Below are 20639 nucleotides of genomic sequence, written 5' to 3'. Positions count from 1 at the left end.
CCAGAGACTCGCCGGCACGGGTCTCCCAGCCACCATTCATGACGTTGATTGCATGAGGAGAGAGAGGAGCATGCGGATCTCAATTTGCGGGAAAACCCAAGCGAGGGAGGGATGGAGATGGCTGGCCGCAACCATGGCTGTGGTTCAGGGAACTCGTTGAGGAGCTTGGTGGAGGCCGGAGGAGGGGGAGAAGCTCACAGGAGGGTGAGGTGGTGCTCTGAGGAGCTTGATAGCTACGAAGTAGGGCCGGTGAGGGAGATCGATGAAGAGGAGGGGCGTGGTGCATAGCTGGGGAAGAGGGAGAGAGTAGCGAGGGAGAGAGATGGGAGAGAGGGTGGCCAAGGCTTGCCTTGTGATCTTGGTGGAAGGCGGTGAAAGGTGAGGGAGCGGTCGATCGAGCTTTTATAGCCAATGAAAGAGTGATAGAGGGGTTCGATGATGGTGCACGCGTGGTACGGCGCGAGGAAATGTCAAGAGAATAAATGTTGACGGTGTAGAGGTGCGAACTTCGCACGGCGCGGGGAGGGAGAAGTCGAGCTCGACAATCGAGACGGATGTGACTTTTTCTTCGTGCGCGTGCTCAGCCGGTGGTGCTTCTTGGGTGTGGTCGTCGTGCGCAGTTGCAGTGGTAGAGGGGCGGCGACGCGGCGGTGTGAACTGATGACTCTGGTGGAGGTACGGAGCGACGATGGAGGTGATTGGCGGGTGGCGGTTGGCACATGAGCGCGGGTGTGGCGACCGCGAGCTCGGGAGCACGTGGGTGGTGAAAAGAAGAAGAAAGAGGCGGCCAGGCCAGGCTGATGTGTGGGAGAGAAGGGAAAAGAGAGAGGGGGCCGAAAGAGGTAGATGGGTCGGGGAATAAAAAGAAAAATGAGAGGGAGATGGGCTGCCGGGAAAATAGATTATTGGAGCCTAGAGAGAAGAGACAAAGATTTTAAAATTGAGTTTGAATTTTGAAATGATTTTTGAATTCGAATTTTGGCTGAAAACTGGGATGGTACACCAGGTCTAGGTATATCTGACAGGATCAACATGAAGGGATTTGCGTCCTGAAGACTAGATCGTCTGATCACATGCCAAACAGTCGCATGCGTATCTGTCTGCCGACTTGCCAAGCAATCCAAGTGTTTACACACAACCATAATTAACAAACAGGCAGCAGCCGTGCACGGCAGCGCATCGCACGGACATGCCATTTCTGCTGATAGCTACGCACGCATGATTACATGGAAAAGCAGAACGAGACCATGGCCAAGCTGAGACCGCCATTCTGTCAGCAGCTGATCCACGCACACGGAAGGTATCTTACGGCTGGATCTCGGAAGCATATTACTGCTCGTTCTGCACGCTACCCTAATCGGTGTCCTACATCCTACATAGTTGAAATGGACAAGATTTGTAGATCGTAAACTCACTCCTATTTTGGAATGGAAAATGCAGATGGGCGGGCGCATAGTTAATTCTTTCTCCTTTTTTACAACTCGAGAATTAATCATCACGCAGGAATACTGCATCTCTCATAAGAATCACCTAAACACCATCTACTGGCCACCATATCTTTCAACGAGAATGATATGCATATGACCCGGCCGTCCGACTGCGTTCCGGCTCCGTATTACTACAGCGTTCCGGGCTACGTTATCGCGCTACAGTACACGGGTCGGAACAGTTCTCATCTTTCAACGAAAATATTTCAATTGCATTCCATGTATTTCGATACAGTGGAGGAGTACTGCTCGGTGAAAGTGGGCTTCAAGTTAAGCGCAGTTTTTGCACGAGCCTGACGGGATTTTCGGATCGATCCCAACGAACCGAAGCAGTTCATCGGATGGGCACATTAGAAATAAATTTTATAGTGCTCTATTATACAAAAGTTATTCTCCTTTATGATAACATGTGTTTATTCTTTTTCAATTCTCTTCAGTTCAGCTATTATATTACGAGATTAATAATATAAATAAATTTTTATAAAAATCTTTCTCAATTTAATACTATAGAATTTATTTCCGGGCACGGCTGCATGGCTCCTTTGGCTACACATGACGAAAGCGGCACACACATGGCTCCTTTGGGGCTACACATGCACCGCAACAGACCCTGTCCGTGCCCGTCCACAACAAGACAACCGTCACCCACTTGCCACCACCAGCATGGGTCCATTCCATCACGAGCTGAGCTCCCCAAAGACGGCCACACCCGCACTCCCTCCCCAATCCTCCTCCCCACTACACACAGTTCACAGTCGGAGGGAGCACGGGATGGCGGTGCGCACGTGCGGCCGCCACCGTCGGCCGAGCCTCCTGGCGCTCATCTCCGTGCTCCTCCTCCTGGCCGGCGTCGCGCCGTGCCTGGCGGAGAGCCCGATCAAGACGCTCGTGGTGGTGGTGATGGAGAACCGCTCCTTCGACCACATGCTGGGGTGGATGAAGCGCCTCAACCCGGAGATCGACGGCGTGACGGGCGCCGAGTGGAACCCGGCCAACACGACGGACCCGTCGGCGGGGCGCGTCTACTTCGGCGAGGGCGCGCAGTACGTGGACCCGGACCCGGGCCACTCGTTCCAGGAGATCCGGCAGCAGATATTCGGGTCGGACGACGCGTCGGGCCCGGCCAAGATGGACGGCTTCGTGCAGCAGGCGCGCTCGCTGGGGGGCAACATGACCGACGCCGTCATGCACGGGTTCGCGCCCGACAGCGTCGCGGTCTACCGCGAGCTCGTCAGCGAGTTCGCCGTCTGCGACCGGTGGTTCGCGTCCGTGCCGTCGTCCACGCAGCCCAACCGGCTGTTCGTGCACTCCGGGACGTCCGGCGGCGCCACCAGCAACAACCCGCAGTACGTGCATCATATCCATCCACTGGCTCCTCTTAAATTCAGCGCTTTGTAATTCCATATTTATGAATTGAGCTGTTAATATCGTAGATATTTAGCTGGTTTCCGCGATGCATTCTTCGATCCGTAGCGTGTGGACGATCCATGCACCGTATGAATGCCAAACCGCCGCAGGAGTTGGTTGCCAAACTTATTGATAGATTGCTATGGTGTTAGAGCTGCTGCAAGCTGGCGCCAAACTTATTGATAGATTGCTAACGGCATCCTTGTTACTTTATAAGAGAGTGTTAGTATAGCAGTAGATTAACCAAAATTTTGGTACAAGTGACTTCAGAAATAGAGTTGATGTGAACATACACAGGCAGCGTTATCTCCGAAAGAAATCATACGTAAGCAACATTTAACCCATGTTTGCCTTAACATACTACATTTTCTTTTGGATATTGTTGACTTGAAGATTTTGAGCATTGTTTATTGCGCCAGTACAAGAATGCTACTGAGATAGAAGTTCAATTGTCAAATGCTAACTAGCGGTCAAGTTGCGTAAACATATTTGTCAAAATCACGTGCCAGTATTTACATGTGAGAGTAGAGGATTTTCAGTTGCCGGCAGAAGTTAGCCTGTGCCAGGAAAGTACAGCCCAATATATACTCAATAGTCATTTTGGTTTCCTTGTGAGATCAGAGTCACCGTGGGGCACCAACTTTGCGCTGTACTTTCCTGCCCGAACTCTAGAATGCCAGAACAAGCTAGAAACGAACGCTGAGTTCGAAGTTTCTTTGTCCCAGTGCTGCACTGCTACCTGCATCCTTTTTGTCTAGGACCGCAATCCAATACCAAGTCACGGTTTCTTTGTCTGCATATATTTTCCCCAGCCGGATGACCTACTCGACTTGTCTTACCTGAACAATTCGGCAAAACACATTTCTTTGCTTCCTCCTTTTTTTTGTGTGTGTGGTGTAGTATATATCTTCTCTTGCAAGAAGTGTGATTTCTGACATAAACATATTTGTCCAACTCTGAATTTCTGACAGATTATCGTTCGTTCTCATAATTGATTACTGTGTTTAAAGAAATGTCACAGCTCACAATTGATGCTAGTGTAGGTAAGAACACGCGTCCGGCTGTGATTAACTAATATCAGAGGCGAGCCTTTTTATTGCCAGTGTTGTGCCAGCACGTCGCCCGGCAAACTTTCGCTAGTTGATCTCTGGGCCACCGGCCATGGCGTTGCTTTTGCCCCGGCTCCGGAGATGAGATTAGTGCGCTACGATGAAGAAATGACCAAAGAATTAGCCAGCGTCCATGTGAAAGGAGGCCAAGGGTGGCGGCACGCAACCTCGAGGGAGAGGGTGGTGTGGTCCCTTTCGATCGAGAGATAAAGACGACATGGAGCACTGTAGATAGTATCGTGATCTCACTCGTCAGTCGAGTGGATATGCCTGCGGATGAGCAGGTGTGTCAGGCAGCCAGCGACTCATGTCGGTGCCTGCTGGGGTCGAGTGAGAGATGCGAGAGCATTCTTAAATTCGAGCGCGTACAGGGACGAGATGCTCATCGGCAGTGTTACGGGGAGGTGTATATGTGCTGCTCCACTGTTGGGAGGAGTAAAATATGCAAGCATCACATTAGCCCAACCTGTGTTGGTGTAGAATGTCGTGATGGCCGTACCTGTCAGCTTTATCAAGCGAAGTGCGAGATAGTGGTGTTGATTATGGTCTATCGACTGTGCTACATGAGCTGCTTAGTTTTTTTAAAAGGAAAGAAAGCAGGCATTTTATTCATTGATCAACATGTTCATTGGTACAACGGACATGAACTTCTTAAGCATATCAAGCAGGCATTTTTTTCTAAAAAAAAAGAAGGAAAGCAGGCATTTTACGCGTACTAATTGGGCCTTAAGAACCAACAGGCTCATTCACTACTCGGGCCATACCTCACATGGCCCAGAAGCCCAGCCTAGTCGGCCCAGTTGTTCTCCGATGGCAGACTAACGATGCAAATGCCAGTGACAGACTATTAGCTGTGCTGTTCTGTGTGAAAATTGAAGTCCCTAAAATGAGCAATGAGCGTGATGGTGCAGGCTGCTCGCCAAGGGCTACCCACAGCGGACGATCTTCGACAGCATCTACGACGCCGGCAAGTCGTTCGGCGTCTACTTCCAGGACGTGCCGGCGGTGCTCTTCTACCGCAACCTGCGCAAGCTCAAGTACCTCACCAAGCTCCACCCGTTCCACCCCACCTTCCACGACCACGCCCGCCGGGGCTCCCTCCCCAACTACGCCGTCATCGAACAGCACTACCTCGACTCCAAGCTCGACCCGGCCAACGACGACCACCCCTCCCACGACGTTTACCAGGGCCAGATGTTCATCAAGGAGATCTACGAGACTCTGCGCGCCAGCCCGCAGTGGAACCAGACGCTCATGCTCGTCACCTACGACGAGCACGGAGGGTTCTTCGACCACGTGCCCACGCCCGTCCAGGGCGTGCCCAGCCCCGACGGCATCGTCGGACCGCCGCCGTACAACTTCGCCTTCGACCGGTTGGGCGTGCGCGTACCGGCCATCTTCATCTCCCCATGGATCGAGAAAGGAACAGGTAATCGGAGTTAGTTAATTTGTGAAATTGAGTTAGTATTTGTCACTGGCTTTGAGTGTCTGTCCTGATCAAAGACTGAATGCTAATGATCTTCAGTCGTCCATGGGGCAAATGGACCAACGCCGACGTCGCAATACGAGCATTCGTCGATCCCTGCAACGGTGAAAAAATTGTTCGATCTGCCGCAAGATTTCTTGACGGAAAGAGACGCATGGGCTGGAACCTTCGAAGGCGTTGTGCAGACAAGAACCGAACCGAGGACGGATTGCCCAGGTAGGAGTAGGATTCCGTCTTGTCAGTCGTTCCACTGTTTGTGTTGCTTGCTTTGCTGCATTCAGTCCCTGATTTTATTTATCCATGCACATATATACGCAGAGCAACTTCCGATGCCAACGAGGATCAGGCAAACGGAGGCGAACGAGGAGGCGAAGCTGAGTGAGTTCCAGCAGGAGATCATCCAGCTCGCGTCGGTGCTCAACGGGGACCACCAGCTCACCAGCCTGCAGGACAGGATCAGGGACAAGATGAACGTCAGGGAAGGCATCGCGTACATGAGGAGCGCTGTAAAGCGCTTCTTCGAGGCCGGCATGTCGGCCAAGCGGATGGGCGTCGACGACGAGCAGATCGTCAAGATGAGGCCCTCCCTCACCACCAGGATTCAACGTCCATAGAGACAAACAAGAAAGCATAGAAACTGATATCGAAAATTACATTACAAACAGAAGAGCCAGCACGGCCAGTGGATTGTGCTCGCGCTAGATCGAAGTATACATGTGCTGCACAAACGAAATTTCGAACTCGGGGAAATCCATTTCCATTAAGAAACCTAACGGAAAACACACCATATTATAGTCTTATATGAAAGAAAGATAAAACTGACAGTTATCAGATCACCGATAGACAGATATCTAACCAGATAATCTAAGAACAACGAGATAAAACGGGCTGAGTTTAAAGCCAGAGGCATAGTCAGCAACATCCAGAAGTCCAGAAAATCCAAAATATCATGATATGGGAAAACATGAAAACGTTCTTCAGTTCTTCTTTTCATCGTCATGGTCACCTTCCGTCTGATCCTCACCTGACAGGAGCAGCAGTCGACCAGTAGGTGGAGCTATTGCAGGGTGGCTGATGCTGAGCCAGCACCTGAGTCATAGACTGAAGTAGACTTTGTGCCCCTCTGATCAGTTCCTCCTTACTTGTACTTTTGAGGTAATCTGCCTATAAAATCAGTGAAGAACAAATATGAAAGATAATCTCGCTAGGGTGACAAATCATAATTTTCTCAAAATAGGCTTTGTTTCGAGCTTTCAATAGCCTAGCAAACAACAGTCAAATCCATAGTATGGAATTTTTTTATCTACTTTCACAAAAGAGTCGATCCAAACATAATGCTGAGATATAGAACTAGGTATAGTATTGGTATCAATCTAAACAGCAATTATACCCCAAATCACCATAGCAATAGGGCATAAGAAAAACATATGTTTATTGGTTTCAAGTTGGGTGCACAGGTACCGTCACCTACCCTATTTCTCTTAAGCAAATTATCTTTGGTGCGCACTACTTTGTGTTCCATAAGCCAAAGAAAGATTTTAATTTTGGTAGGAATTTTAGCTTTCCAAATATGCTTGTGAAGGTAGTTGGGAGAATCTCTCATCAATCAAAAGTACATAAAAACTCCATTTTATCACATCATCAGTCGCCGAAAGCTGAATATGGGATACCCGGCTCCTAATTTCTTCCCACTGAATGAAAATGTCCCCATTTAACCAGCTTCTAAAGGATAAATGCCATCGCTTCATATCAACATCATGAACAGAAATATTTTTATTCTAGCAAACATTATCCGGAGTAGGGAAAAGAAAAGCAAGAGGTTGATCCTTTATCCAAGTATACTCCTAAAATCCGATGCTCTTCCCATTGCGAACAACACACTTTATCCCTAAAAGATATAACTCTTTGACGTTTAAAAGATTAGACCAATATGAGGAGTCATCAAATTTGTGCTTAACCAAAGCAATAGTGGTGTTAGACAAATATTTCTTTCTTACGATACTTTGTCACGTGCCTTCCTCATTTTCGAGTTTTCATCACCACTTACACAGCAGAGTATAATTCATTATGTTAAGGTCTTTGATGCCTAGACCCCCTTTCATCTTAGGTCTGCAATTTTCTCCCAAGCAACCAAATGATATTTCTTCTTTGTTCCACCACCTTACCAAAGGAATCTCTTTCTGGCAATATCAATATGTTCAAGGGTTGTTTTGGGTAACAGATAAATGTACGAACAATATATTTGCTTGTTATACAGATTCGTGTTCTGCTTGGCAGTGTTGTGTCTTCTGACAATAATTAAAGAAAAAAGAACAGGCCGAGCAGGATCAGATCCACAACTACACCATACCATTAGGCGATCGCATTGTCTATTAGAGCAAGTGCAGTTTTGCCTGTTAAAATACAAGAAAGTCGTAACACCAGGCATCGAAATTTAAAAGCGTGCAGAGATGTAGATCAACGGTGTCAGGGTGGCCAATCGTAGTAATCAACAACTGTCTTCTACCGATCGTTGACGTTTGCACGCGGAAAAGTACCGGTCCACCATCGCTGGAAATGCAGCCAGATGCATGTGCTGCTCTCCTTACCTGCCGGACCCGAGCGCGGCAGCCGTAGCTAGCAAGCACATACCGGCCTAGCGGTCTCGCTCGCCTACCTTTCAACTCCTCATCCCGGTGCAGCACTACCTCCTGCCTCCCGCTAACCCACACAACCGCAAGCTCACAGTGCCAGCAGCCAGCACTGCACCTCTCGATGAGGATCATCATCGGGCACCATCCCAACCACCGACACCATGGAGTGTAGTCTCTGCAGTGCATGGAACCCTCGTCGGTCACCAACGCGGCTAGTGATCACGCATTGTGTGGAATCCACATGATCCGGAATCGGCGGTCTGGATCAAGAGATGCCCAATGTGGTCCTTGGGTACCTGCAATCAACATGCCGTTCAATAGATCGTCATGATAGTTACGCGCTATGCAGAAATTAAACCAGGGCTGACACGGCAACGGAATGATGTTCCTCTGTTGAAGAATTCTCTCTGGAAATGCATCATCTTTAAGAATTTTAGCCATGTAGTTTTCATGACAAGACGCAGAAGAAAACATCGCCGTGTAAGATATGCACCGTTAGATGCATCTACTGAGTGGCGATGAATATGCATGCAACTTCATTTACCAAACACACTGTGCCCTTGTTGCCTCTGTTGTTGGCAGGGCCTATAAATTAATACACCACCATGTAACTTGCATCCCATCTCCCACCTTGCGATCCTTCCTCAAACTTGCTGGGAGCAAGCAACAATGTCACCGCTTAGCCTTTTAGTCCTCGTCCTCTTGTCAAACTTCTGGGCCGCTGCCACTGCTGTGCGCAGCTCGACACTGCACCTGGCACGCTCTCACTCTGTGTCGCCCGACGTCGGGGCACCAATCACAACTTGGGCGGCCTCTCTCGCTGCCCAGTCGGCAGCCGACGCAGCACGCGTGACCATGCTCGCCGCGGGGCCTGCTCATGCCAAGAAAGGCCACTCGTTCGTGCCGATCGCGCCGGGCTGGCAGATCCTCAACATCCCCAACTACGTCGCCCGCGCGCGCCTTGGCACGCCGGCGCAGACGCTCCTCGTCGCCATCGACCCCAGCAACGACGCCGCGTGGGTGCCATGCAGCGCCTGCACGGGTTGTGCCTCGGGGCCGTCCTTCTCCCCGACGCAATCAGCCACGTACCTCCCGGTGAGCTGCGGCTCGCCGCAGTGCTCGCAGGTGCCCAGCCCTTCGTGCCCCGGCGGGGCGGGCTCGTCGTGCGCTTTTAACCTTACGTACGCGGCGTCCACGTTCCAAGCGTTGCTCGGACAGGACTCCCTTGCCCTCGAGAACGACGCCATCGCGTCGTACACTTTTGGGTGCCTCCATGTTATCACGGGCACCTCCCTGCCGCCGCAGGGGCTCATCGGCTTCGGCCGCGGGCCCCTATCCTTCTTGTCACAGACCAAGGACGTGTACGGCTCCGTCTTCTCCTACTGCCTTCCAAACTACAAGTCCTCCAACTTCTCGGGCACTCTCAAGCTAGGTCCCATTGGGCAACCTAAGAAGATCAAGACGACGCCATTGCTTTACAACCCTCGACGCCCCTCCCTCTACTACGTCAACATGGTCGGCATCCGTGTTGGCGGCAAGCCCGTGCCGGTGCCGGCATCAGCTCTTGCGTTCGACCTGGTGAGTGGCAGTGGGACCATCATTGACGCCGGGACAATGTTCACGCGGCTGTCTGCCCCGGTGTACACCGCCGTGCGCGACGCGTTCCGGCGCAGGGTGCGGGCGCCGGTGGCGGGGCCGCTCGGCGGGTTCGACACGTGCTACAACGTCACGATCACGGTGCCGACCATCACGTTCGCGTTCGCCGGACCGGTCACCGTGACGCTGCCCGAAGAGAACGTGATGATCCACAGCTCGTCGGGAGGCATCGCGTGCCTGGCGATGGCGGCGGGGCCGCCGGACGGCGTGAACGCGGCGCTCAACGTGCTGGCCAGCATGCAGCAGCAGAACCACCGCGTGCTGTTCGACGTCGCCAACTCCCGCGTCGGATTCTCGCGCGAACTCTGCACGGCCTGAATCGACGGAACGCGTGAATATCTGATGTGTGCTAAAGTGTTTGGTTGTCGTGCACCGTCACCGTGTGTTTGCAGATGCTTGGTTCATTGCATGGAACGTTGTTAGTGTAACGTGGTTATCGACCTGATGAAGCATAAAATCGGTTCTGAAGTGGTGAAGCAAAACATTTGATCCAATAAGCATTTTTGGAAGGAAAAAAACCATATTTGATCCCTCAACTCCTTCAGTGGTTTAATTTTCACCCCAAACTCTTGTTCGGATCGATTTATCCTTCATCTCGCAATACCGTACCAATTTGGTCTTAGCCCGGTTTTCTGTCTGACATTGCGCTGACGTGGGAACCGAGCGCTGACAAGGCAAGAAACAGGCCGGTTTCCTCCTCTCCCTCCCCAAGACATTTCTGGTCTATTTAGAAGCACAGATGAGGGATTTCATCAGCCACTTCAAATATAATTTACAGATGCCAAAAATGCATTCATTACAAATATTGGGTGTGTCAGTGAAAAAATAAAAGAAAATTATATTTCAAACAAACAATATAAGAGTGCAGCATTGAACCAAAGTTTGTTTAAGAAAACTCTTGTACACCATAAATAAGTATTAAAAAGAAAAGAGGAGAGTATGATCACGCAGAGGAACTGATTGAATGATACTTGAAAACATTCCTTAATCATGAACATATTCAAAATTTGCCACATTATTCTGGAATCCTAGAACACATTAGTATTCAAACTTGGATTGATACACATCTTTGAGATATCATTGTACAAGTACGATGTTGCTATATTTATTTGACGCATGGTTCAGGTTGCTTTTGGTATTCATGATCCTAATAGTGTGTCTCATCTTTTTGGAACCTGGCTACCAGGTGTGAAACTAAAACTTAAGAATCAAATTCTAGTTGGGGAAGGTGCAATGTGTTAGGCGATTTGGCTAAATCATAATGACATTGTTTTTAATAAAACAATAGTTCATTCTCCTAAGCAGGTTGTATTCAGGGGCACCTATTGAATTCATTTATGATCTTTGTTGCAGAAGTAGGAGGAGTGACACTATATAAAGGATGGTTGCCGCCTTTTGGAGATTATTGTGATGGAAATGTTTGCCAAGCATAGGTGAAAGTTTAGTAATAGAATTTGTGCTTAATATTAGAGTTTCGATGATTATGTCCCATTTTCAATTTATTTTTTTAAAGAAGTAGGGTAGTCTTCTACACCCATCTGGCTGGCCTTCAAGTCCATCAACCCCAACACTAATCCAATGCCGTCGGCTTACACGGCAGATAGGGATTCCTGCAGTGCAGTATTTGAAGTTGGTGTTTAGTTTTCCAGCCAGCCCGTACATGTTTTTGGTGTAGCATTTTATCAATACGGCCCAATGGTAGCTATCCATCGTACTCAGCTTATCATATGGGCCGTGTAGGCCAGAGTTTCTGGAACTGGAATGCAGATCTTTCTGAAACAAAGCTTGGGTTCCAGTAGCTCCATTGAAGAACTTAAGATGGGCTTTTCTCCTTCTGAAACAAGAGTTTAAGCTTTTCTTCGTAGCTTGTAAAGTTGGGTCCAACACGAGTCACCACCAGTCCTGACTCAGTGCATTTTCTTCTTTCGACAGGAGTCCTGGCTTGTTGCTGTGTAACCAGAAGAAGAAAAGAAATCCAACCACTGACTCCAATATAGAGGCAGAGACGGCAATAGGTCGGGTTGATGCTAGATAAAGCAAAACTATATTGGATCCGAAACCCGACAGTATCAATTCGACCTGAGCTTGAAATGACGAACGGTCTAAAACTAAGATCCAAATCTACACCCACCAGGTCAGGAAGTTCGCCAGCCGTCATGGAGGCCGGGCGGGGTGATGGGGAGGCCTCGCGGGGTGACCGGTGGCGTCGAGGAGGCCACGCGTCTAGGTCTCGGGGAGGCCGCATGGGGAGTCAAGGAGACCGGGCGTGTATAGTGCGTTTGGTGGCTGATTGGTTACTTGGGATGGACCTATGTACGTGAGCATGTATTTCAGACAACTCGTGGACATCCGCGGATGAAAATGAAATTTCAGCCCCTACCCGATCCACCAGACCTATGAGAGAAAATCTAGATCTCAGCCTGAACCGTCAAGTGCAAAACCCATGGAATCACGCGACTCACGGATCCAGCCCTATACAGAGGTAGCATCAAATTCCTTTGCACCCCTTCTTATCACAAACGAGTAGCTCATGCTGCAGCCAGCAGCTTAGTGCGGTACCGTCAGTGACTAGCTAGGTCCCCCCTTGTGCAGAACAAAAATAACGTCACGTGACAGGACTAGGAGACAAGCACTGAGGCAGGTTATCATGGATCAGATATCTCCTCCGTACCGTACCGTACCGTGGGGGAACTCTGCAACGCTGTGTGCAGCAGCGAGCGAAGAGATAAAATGTAGTAACTTTGCAGGAAGCAGGCCAGAAAGCTGTAAAGAGAACCGGACAGGCCCAGCGTGCCCTAGGGTTCATGCACTAGCCTGAGGCCCAGGACAGACATCAAGCAGGCCTCTGGGGCGCTCAGACCTGGCCCACTGACACCCTGGTCCGATTAGCCTTTAAATCACCGGCATCGAGGAGGCGGCATCACGCGTGCCAATGCGATGCAACGCGTGCCAGTGTACAAACCTCCTGCGCCGCGCCGCGCCGGGGGCGTCGGAGCGCAAGTCATGACTACACAAATGCAACTGGAGCGTTTGACTCGAGAGGGACGAGCTCAATGAGTTCTGAAATGGACGCCGTTGTGCGCGAGAGTGTGTTTGGATCCTGGGATATTGCCGGATGGGATAGGGCCAGTCAGTTTATCAAAGTGTTTGGTGGAAACTCAGCTTTAATGAAATGACTAGTTTGAGAGAATATTTATCTGAGATGTTGGTCGAGATCATCCGTCAAAAAAATGTTAGACGGAGCTATTTATATTCCGAATGAGTTTTATCTCTACCAATGTTGTCTTATGGACGATTTATGAACGGCATATTTTACAAATATGTGAAGTATGTAGTTGATACTCTCTGTAGCTAAATCACATGTCAAAACATAGAGATTTATATAGCTGCAGATCTCCCAGAGGATAATAGTCATATGTCATATAGTCTTGTATTAATCTTTGAGACAATATATCAATTGAGGGTTTAGCTAGTCTAGATGGATCTAAAACTAATCTATAACTTCATATGTATAGTTTTGATGAGATGTTGATATAGATCGCGAGTGCATAAGGCTCAAGGGCTCAAGACTTCTTTAGGCTTAGGGTTTGTTTGTTGAACTTGGATGGACTTATCTCTTTCATAGGGTCACCTGGTTCTGTATACATATGGATTATCGTGTAGCATCTAGATTTTTTTCCGAGTAGGATTCGGTAATCTTTGAACTTAGGGATAAGGCTTTCTAGTTTAAGTGCTATCTTGAAACATACGGATAGTCGTATTTCATATGTTCTGGGCTTATTTTTTAAATATAGTCGTATGCTCCGAGAATCTATAAAACCCTAGCGGATTCATATATGTATATGGTAGTCGTATACGGGAGTTTTATACTACTTATCAGCATGCATATTATAGTTGTTTAGAGTAAATGTAGTTTTTTAACACGCTTTAAATGATATTATCTCATAAATCATTTATCTTATTTGTGATCTGATTGTACTATTATATTTATTGCAATTAAATTAACAAAATAAGATCTTGTATGATTATATTTTTATTGAAAAACAAAATATATGACCAGCGAATTCTATAAAATTTTAGCTAACCTCATCCAAATTTTATCCGTTCAACCAAATAAAAAATTGGACCATCATATCCAACCTACCAAATAAGAAATCAAACCCCTCTATCCAACAAAATATAAATGATCATATCTCATTCATACATCCATCCATCCAAAAACACCATGCATCCATCCATCCAAAAACACCTTGAAGCGATAAGTTGAGGTTATCCAAAAGTGGTCAGAGTAAGAACCTGTTTGTTTCCATTTTAATTGTGGAAAGCATCTTGTATAATCTAAAGTGGAAAAAAACAACTAGCTTTTGACCCCATCATCCAAAATCTCATCCTCTATATTGTTAAAATCCCACAATCCGATCCAGAAGAACTTTCGGTTGCTTTTGATATGTGAAAGACCAAAATACTAATCGGGGTTTAGGTGTTATTACCCGTCATTCTCATTGAATTACCCCCAATCCATCCGCCCCCGCACCTAAACCCCACCTCCACCCCCCACAGCTCGAGTGCTGCTCTCTGCTCCCCACACCCTAGCACCGCCACAATGGATGAAAGCATCAGCAATATTCCCCCTCTCGACGATGCATTCGCCTATAGGGATGCCCTCACCAGCGCCTCTCCCTCGCTTACCTCATTCCCTAGCTACGATGAGGCTGAGGCGCATAGTGTGTCTCCCTGTCATGATCCTCTCGTGGGGCGACGCAATTTGGTGGCACGAAAATGACCCTTGGAATACCGGGGGCGACCCTTGAGTGAAGATATAGTGATGTTTTATGTGGATTGCTCATGTGATTCGAGTGATGTGAAGCGATTGATTCTGTTTGAGTGATGCACTAGTATAGTGCAACTGCTTGATACTATAGGTGGTTTGCTATGTTCTGTAGCACAATTCATATTGCGAGAGTTGATTTCTGAACCATAATAACATCACATATGCTCAAACAATAGACAATAATAATTCTCATTGATCGAACAATACATGATGCTTTGTTCATGATTGAATAATACATGAACTTTGAACAATTACACTTTTGAGTAAATTTATAGTGACAATGAAAAAAAAATTATGTGTAATTGGATGTTTGAACAATTACATATATGTATTTGATTTCCATCTTTGATTCAGCACATGTTCTGAAATTCTTCTGGAGCATGTTTGGTGTCGTTCTGCTGTTCTGTTGCATGTTTAACGGTTGCTAATCTTGCTTATTGTTACCGAATGGATCGATGAGTTTGACAAAGCCAATTGTAATACCATCAATAATAGAGCTTTTTGTGAAATTTTGTTGAGGAGATAGAAACCGAGAATATACCTATTAGAGTTATGACTACTAGAAGATACAAGTTCGACTGAACAAGAAACATGTTACGAAATAGTAAACAGACACCCAATACAGATAATGGCATTTTAAACTTTTGATATGTAAAAACAATAATCCAATCCACCTAAATCCAGATTATCAAACACCACCCACCTTTTCACAATCAACTTTCAACTAACCTCCGTTTTAGAATAATTGATAACTTTGACTTTTACTATTGAAGCTTTAACTAACTATATATGTTTAAATATTTAGTTATGTAAAGCGAAAAGTATCAGTAGATATGTTATCAATATATTTTAAGCATGATACGTAGGTCAAACTATTTGCATAAATATTATTAGTAAATATGAACTGTCAAAATTTAAATAGTAAAATCACCTTATCAATTATTTTAAAACAGATGTTAGTACGATCTAAAATCCAAGAGTTGAAACAAACCGGTCCTAAAACGTGGCTGTTTGGGGCCTTTTTAGTGCGCGCGAGACACGAGTCGTCACGTGAGCGTGGTTCCGCGGGGGAGACGTAAGTGGGGGACGCCGGGGACGTGTTGGCGTTCGGGGAGGCGACGAGATGGCTGCGGCCGGACCAGAGGCTGGCCGTCCAGCGCGGTGCAGTGCAGCGCCGGCTTTATTAATCTCCGACTGCGGCCACTAGCTACTGCTACTGCCTCTGCCAGCGCCAGGGTTTAGTTATTGTGGTCGCTGTCCGGGCGCATAAAACAAACGAAAAGAAACCGAGGAGACGAGGACGGAGGCCGGGTGGCATGGGTAGGTGTGTGGATGTGCCCGGTCCCCTCTTTCGCCTGCCCACGCGGGGCTCGAGGCGGCCATCCACCGCTCCGCTCGGCAGCTGTTCCTCGGAAACCGCGGCGCCAAAGACGAGACGGAGACGCCGGCTGTCGCTCCCTCCCTCCCTCCCTCCCTGCTGCACAGCCCGCGTGCAACGTCTCTCCTCCGCCCTCGTCCAAGTGGCGTGGCGTCTGCGCCGAAAGTTTCTTTCCCCGTGCGCGGGGGGGCCATGCATCCCCGTTGGGCACATCTGCCTCACTCTGCGCCAACCGCGCCTCCAGGTGCATGCACGAGTACTATACGCCAGATTTTCACTTGTGATAGGTGTGCGCCGTGCCGTCGGCACTCTTGCACGCTGTATACTAGAGGTGGTACAGTAGTGAGGCTGCACCTCTTTTTTTTTCAAAAAACAAAGAAATGTGTGCTGCACACAAACCGAAATCTCGACACCGATATTTTATGCGAAAGACATGTTACCTTAGACAACGTATGGTGCCAAAATAAGAAATGAGGACTTTTACAATACATCTAAACGAGTATATACTGTTCATTTTCTTCATTCGGTGGTTTAGATTGGTTCAATAATACTTTATCGCCCATCAGTATCATAGGTATCATTAAAGAGTACCATGTGTATCATAAGGTTAGGATTGGAAAAAAAAAATTATAATAAACTTGTAAATTATATGTTTAATTAGGGAAGATCAAAATGTTAGTTTATTCTTCGGATAAGCTTTCACTTATTCTGTTCATTTTATTTATTAGGGTTTCCACCCTCCGTCGGTCGGTCGGTCGGTCGATGATGGGTGACGAAAGTCTGAAATCTGGTCAGTCAATGACGTAATTACAGCTAAGGGTATCAAGATAATTACAATAATACCTACTAAAATGAACGGTTGAATCACAACAATAATACTCTCCATTATCTAGTATCATGGTGTACCGTAAAGATTCTCTAAAAAATTGGTAGAAGAAGAACCAGCAAACTAGGGTTGCGGGAGTGATAACATGGAAAAGGGTCCTTCCTGCAGTATTTTTTTCCTTTGAACGCGCACATTATGCAGCAAAGAGCCTCATAATTTACATGCTGCTCACTGCTGTTGTACTACTTGCAGTGCAATCGAAGCAAGGATCCAATGCCATGGAAGCTTCAGCGGTGGACTGCATGATGCACCCAATAATTGTTGCTCCATCACTTTCTCCCCTCCTGCTGTGTCCTACGCTGCTTCGGTCTTGCAGCTAGTGACCTTTGGATCGTGTGGTTCGGTGCCGGTGGTGAAGCACCACCACAGATATGGAAAAAGGGTCTCCAATTACCCTTCTTAGCTCTTTCCCCCCCGGAGTGTCTTCCCTTTTGTCTTGTCGCCACTCCACTTGCTAAACACTTTGCGACACTGCTGCACCATCTCAGCAATCATTTCCAAACACCCACAAATTAATGTTGGCATGCACTGTTCGGCATCTGTTTGAGCCGCAAATCGTGCACCGCTTATTTCCTATGGTATCAGAACAGTAGTGTTCTCTGGCATCCGAGCTAAGTGCTACCGCTGCGCTGTAAGATACTTGCATTCATACGCTCCTCTACTATCCGGTGGCTAGAACAGCTAGAACGGAGCCTCGACTTCTCGTCGAAATGGAAAGGGCGTCCTAGTTTTGTCTTTGTGCATTCAGATGACCGTCGCAGTCTTGCAGACGATCAGATTGAGGGTACAGGTCCACACTCGTCGTCGTCAACGATGACATGATGCATGAGAAGATGTCCAGGACAGAGCTTACCCCCATCTCAAAGGACTTTCCGCGGCGACACTGGTACGCCTTCTTCTACTCCCAAGTCTGATGTCTGAACCAAAGTCTGAGAAGTGCATCTCCGCCGACCGACGAGCGACGGCGGCTGCACACCGGCCGGCCGGAAAGAATGGACACGCTTGGACCCATAGAGAATTTACAATGGAGGGGACGCAAGTCACGTAACAATTGGCCGATAATAAATCAACTGAGCCGTTCGCAGCTCTGAACCGGCATATGGACCAGCTCAGGTCTTCAATTTTCTACAGCTACAGAGGCTTCATGACCCCGGGATGTGACTGAGTTAATTATGATGGGGCGGGCTCTGAGTCCGACAGTGACCACCTCTGTCTTTTCCGGCTCAGATTGTTAGAGTCCAATGAGCAGTAGAATGATGGGATTAACCGGGCAGAAACGCTCGTGATCTGCGTTGCAGTGTCTGGTGGGGTAGCGTTTGAGGTTCTCATCTGCACTTGTACCGCAGTAGAAAAGAAATACAAGTTGTGCATATGATGATATGAACCACAGTAGAAAAGAAATACAAGTTGTGCATATGAACTACAGCGGTAAAAAATTGATCTTTGCTCCTGAAAAGAACACAGATACACCACTACCACCTTGTACCGCCCGCCAACGAGTACGTCACCAAAAACTTGATAGGTCAACCCTGCTGAGTGCCTACCTAACAAAGTCAGAAAATGCAAATAGTTTACGACATCTGCAATCTATCGCTACTTATAATAATTTATTAATAATGGGTGATAACCCTTATTAGTAATAGATAAAAGTTCATCACTCTAAACATATTAATGAGCTTAGATGAATGGGGAGATTGAAAATACATCAAGATAAATAAGCTCGAGGTTATTTCATAGAAGATGCATAAGTGATGAATCATGAATTTATTGAAAAATACCATGAGACCAAAAAAAAACATCTTTATCAATGAGCTCTCAGTGATGCTCATAAGGAGAAAGAAAATCTCAAAAAGATTCGCAATAAACTCGAACACTAAGTTACTTATGAAGATGTGCTAACCCGTGTGCTATACGTTTAAGAAATGAGTGGGGTTATGTTCTATATGAACATTGACAATATGCATGAAAGATAATAAGTTACGTGTGGAGATCAAATAACTTAAGTACAAAAGTTGTCAATTAGGTTTTATGGACTAACCCACGTGTTTTGTGCTTTAGAGTGAATTGGGGTTAGGATCCATATGAAGTCATAAGTTGAATTGAAATCATATATGCCAAGAGTAAAGAAAAAGAATGGACTCCATATTTGATAAAATTAAATCATTTAAGATGTCAAATACAAAGTGGATTTCTATGGCAAGACGGTGAAGGGCAAGTAAGACATAGCTGCGATGGACCATCCGGTGGTGAAGGACAAGCAAATGGATTGGCGTTGAAGGACCAAGGTGGTGGTGAAGAGCGAGTGAAGGTTTTGCGCCAATATACCGTGTGAGGATATGGAGAGCTATAAGTGATTCGCATCAATCATATGAAGAATCAACAAGAGATTGAGTGAAGATTATATAAAAGTTGGCAAATCTCAAGGTTTGAATGAAAGAAGCGGTAATTGAAAGTTATTCAAAGGCCCAAAGTGAATTAAACGAGTTTTATGTTTGAATTAGAGTATAGGTATGCCACACTATTAAGAGGGATACAATGTAGAGCTAATTATCATGTCTCAGTGCTTAAGAGTTTCAAACCAAACCTAAGTGAGAGTTTTTTTTTAGAAATCCCGGTGCAGAAAGTGTGGAAGTGTTCGAATTGGGTTTCAAAGTGTTACTAATTTGATCCAATGTATTTGAGGTCATGAATTCAGTTGGGATGTGTAGCCCTCTGAATAAACTTTTCATAGAGTCCAAAATCGTCGAGATCGAACTTCAGGATCAAAAGTTATTACCGTTTTTCGAAAGTCAGCTGTGCTGAATACGGATATTCCGGGTTAAACGGATTATCCGGGTTGTCCGGAGTCTCTGGGTGAGGTTCCGGAGAGAGGTCTCAGTTTGGGCCCTTTTAGTTGAAGCAAATACTCTGGGTTCCATATACTTCGGGTGAGGTTCCGAATCTCGGTGCTCGGTTTTGCTTTTCTTTAGCTTACCTACAAACTCTAGGTCAGTAAAAAAAGTGTTGTAACGGCTCGTTCTGGGGGGTTAGGTATTTATACCCCCTCACCCCCATCTTTTGGGGTAGCTATAAGGGCACGAAAGGCAAATATTTTAGACTTCGAGCAACCTTCAGCTGAAGGCAAGTATCCTTAAACATTTTGCTCCTATATTAGGATGTCTATGTTAGCTGCTTATACTTCATTGCATGCTTATCTAAATTGAAAAACTAAGTTAGGGTTTACTAGCTTTTGTATGATTATCCTTATCGTTGTTGATGAGTGAGGGGTTATAAAGGGTAGATGTGCTAGTCGTTGTCATGGTCGGATTATGTGTTAAAAACTTGATTAATGTCTATGCAACATGATCGGAAGTGGTAATCCTTTGTAACAAAATAGTATAGAGATCCTAACAGGACGGTTGGTTCAGGATAGTGCAAGAAGACAAATGTGGTTTTTCCTGTGTGGGATCCTCATGACCTATTGTTGAAGCATGTAACCAGGTTCGATGCATGCCTATATGGGTACGATATGGCCAATTAATTAGTCACCCTCCAGTTCTGTTAGCACCATTGGACGGTTGATTGGCATAAAAGGTCGTTTCTGTAGCGATATAATCGTCTGTTAGCGGTGAAACCTCAGTGGGTGCTTGCGGGTCGGTAGGAGCTTTGTAAATGCCCTGTAGTGATCTTCTGGCGTACACCTCAGAAGTGTGCAAGTGTCTGATCAACATAGTAAGTGAGAGACTGTCACTGGTAATGCGGGTGACGAAATCATGACCCGTAGAGA

At 46.8% G+C, this 20639-nt stretch overlaps 2 protein-coding genes across 2 annotated transcripts; both read left to right on the top strand.

Moving 5' to 3' along the window:
* The first annotated feature begins 2108 nt into the window (after positions 1 to 2108).
* Positions 2109 to 6156, top strand: LOC133909621 (non-specific phospholipase C2-like). Its single transcript, XM_062352132.1, has 4 exons — positions 2109 to 2833; positions 4915 to 5432; positions 5529 to 5705; positions 5808 to 6156. Exons 1-4 carry the CDS (start codon positions 2151 to 2153, stop codon positions 6101 to 6103), a joined length of 1674 nt encoding a protein of 557 aa, XP_062208116.1. The 5' UTR covers positions 2109 to 2150; the 3' UTR covers positions 6104 to 6156.
* A 2602-nt stretch (positions 6157 to 8758) lies between these two features.
* LOC133910247 (aspartyl protease AED3-like) lies at positions 8759 to 10243 on the top strand. Its single transcript, XM_062352763.1, has one exon. The coding sequence runs from the start codon at positions 8792 to 8794 to the stop codon at positions 10094 to 10096; it is 1305 nt and encodes a 434-aa protein (XP_062208747.1). The 5' UTR covers positions 8759 to 8791; the 3' UTR covers positions 10097 to 10243.
* The last annotated feature ends 10396 nt before the right edge of the window (positions 10244 to 20639 follow it).

The sequence above is a fragment of the Phragmites australis genome, chromosome 2 (assembly GCF_958298935.1).
Source record: "Phragmites australis chromosome 2, lpPhrAust1.1, whole genome shotgun sequence".
NCBI lineage: Eukaryota > Viridiplantae > Streptophyta > Magnoliopsida > Poales > Poaceae > Phragmites > Phragmites australis.
Note: the sequence above shows the minus strand (reverse complement) of the source record. Positions and strands in the feature narration are given on the sequence as shown.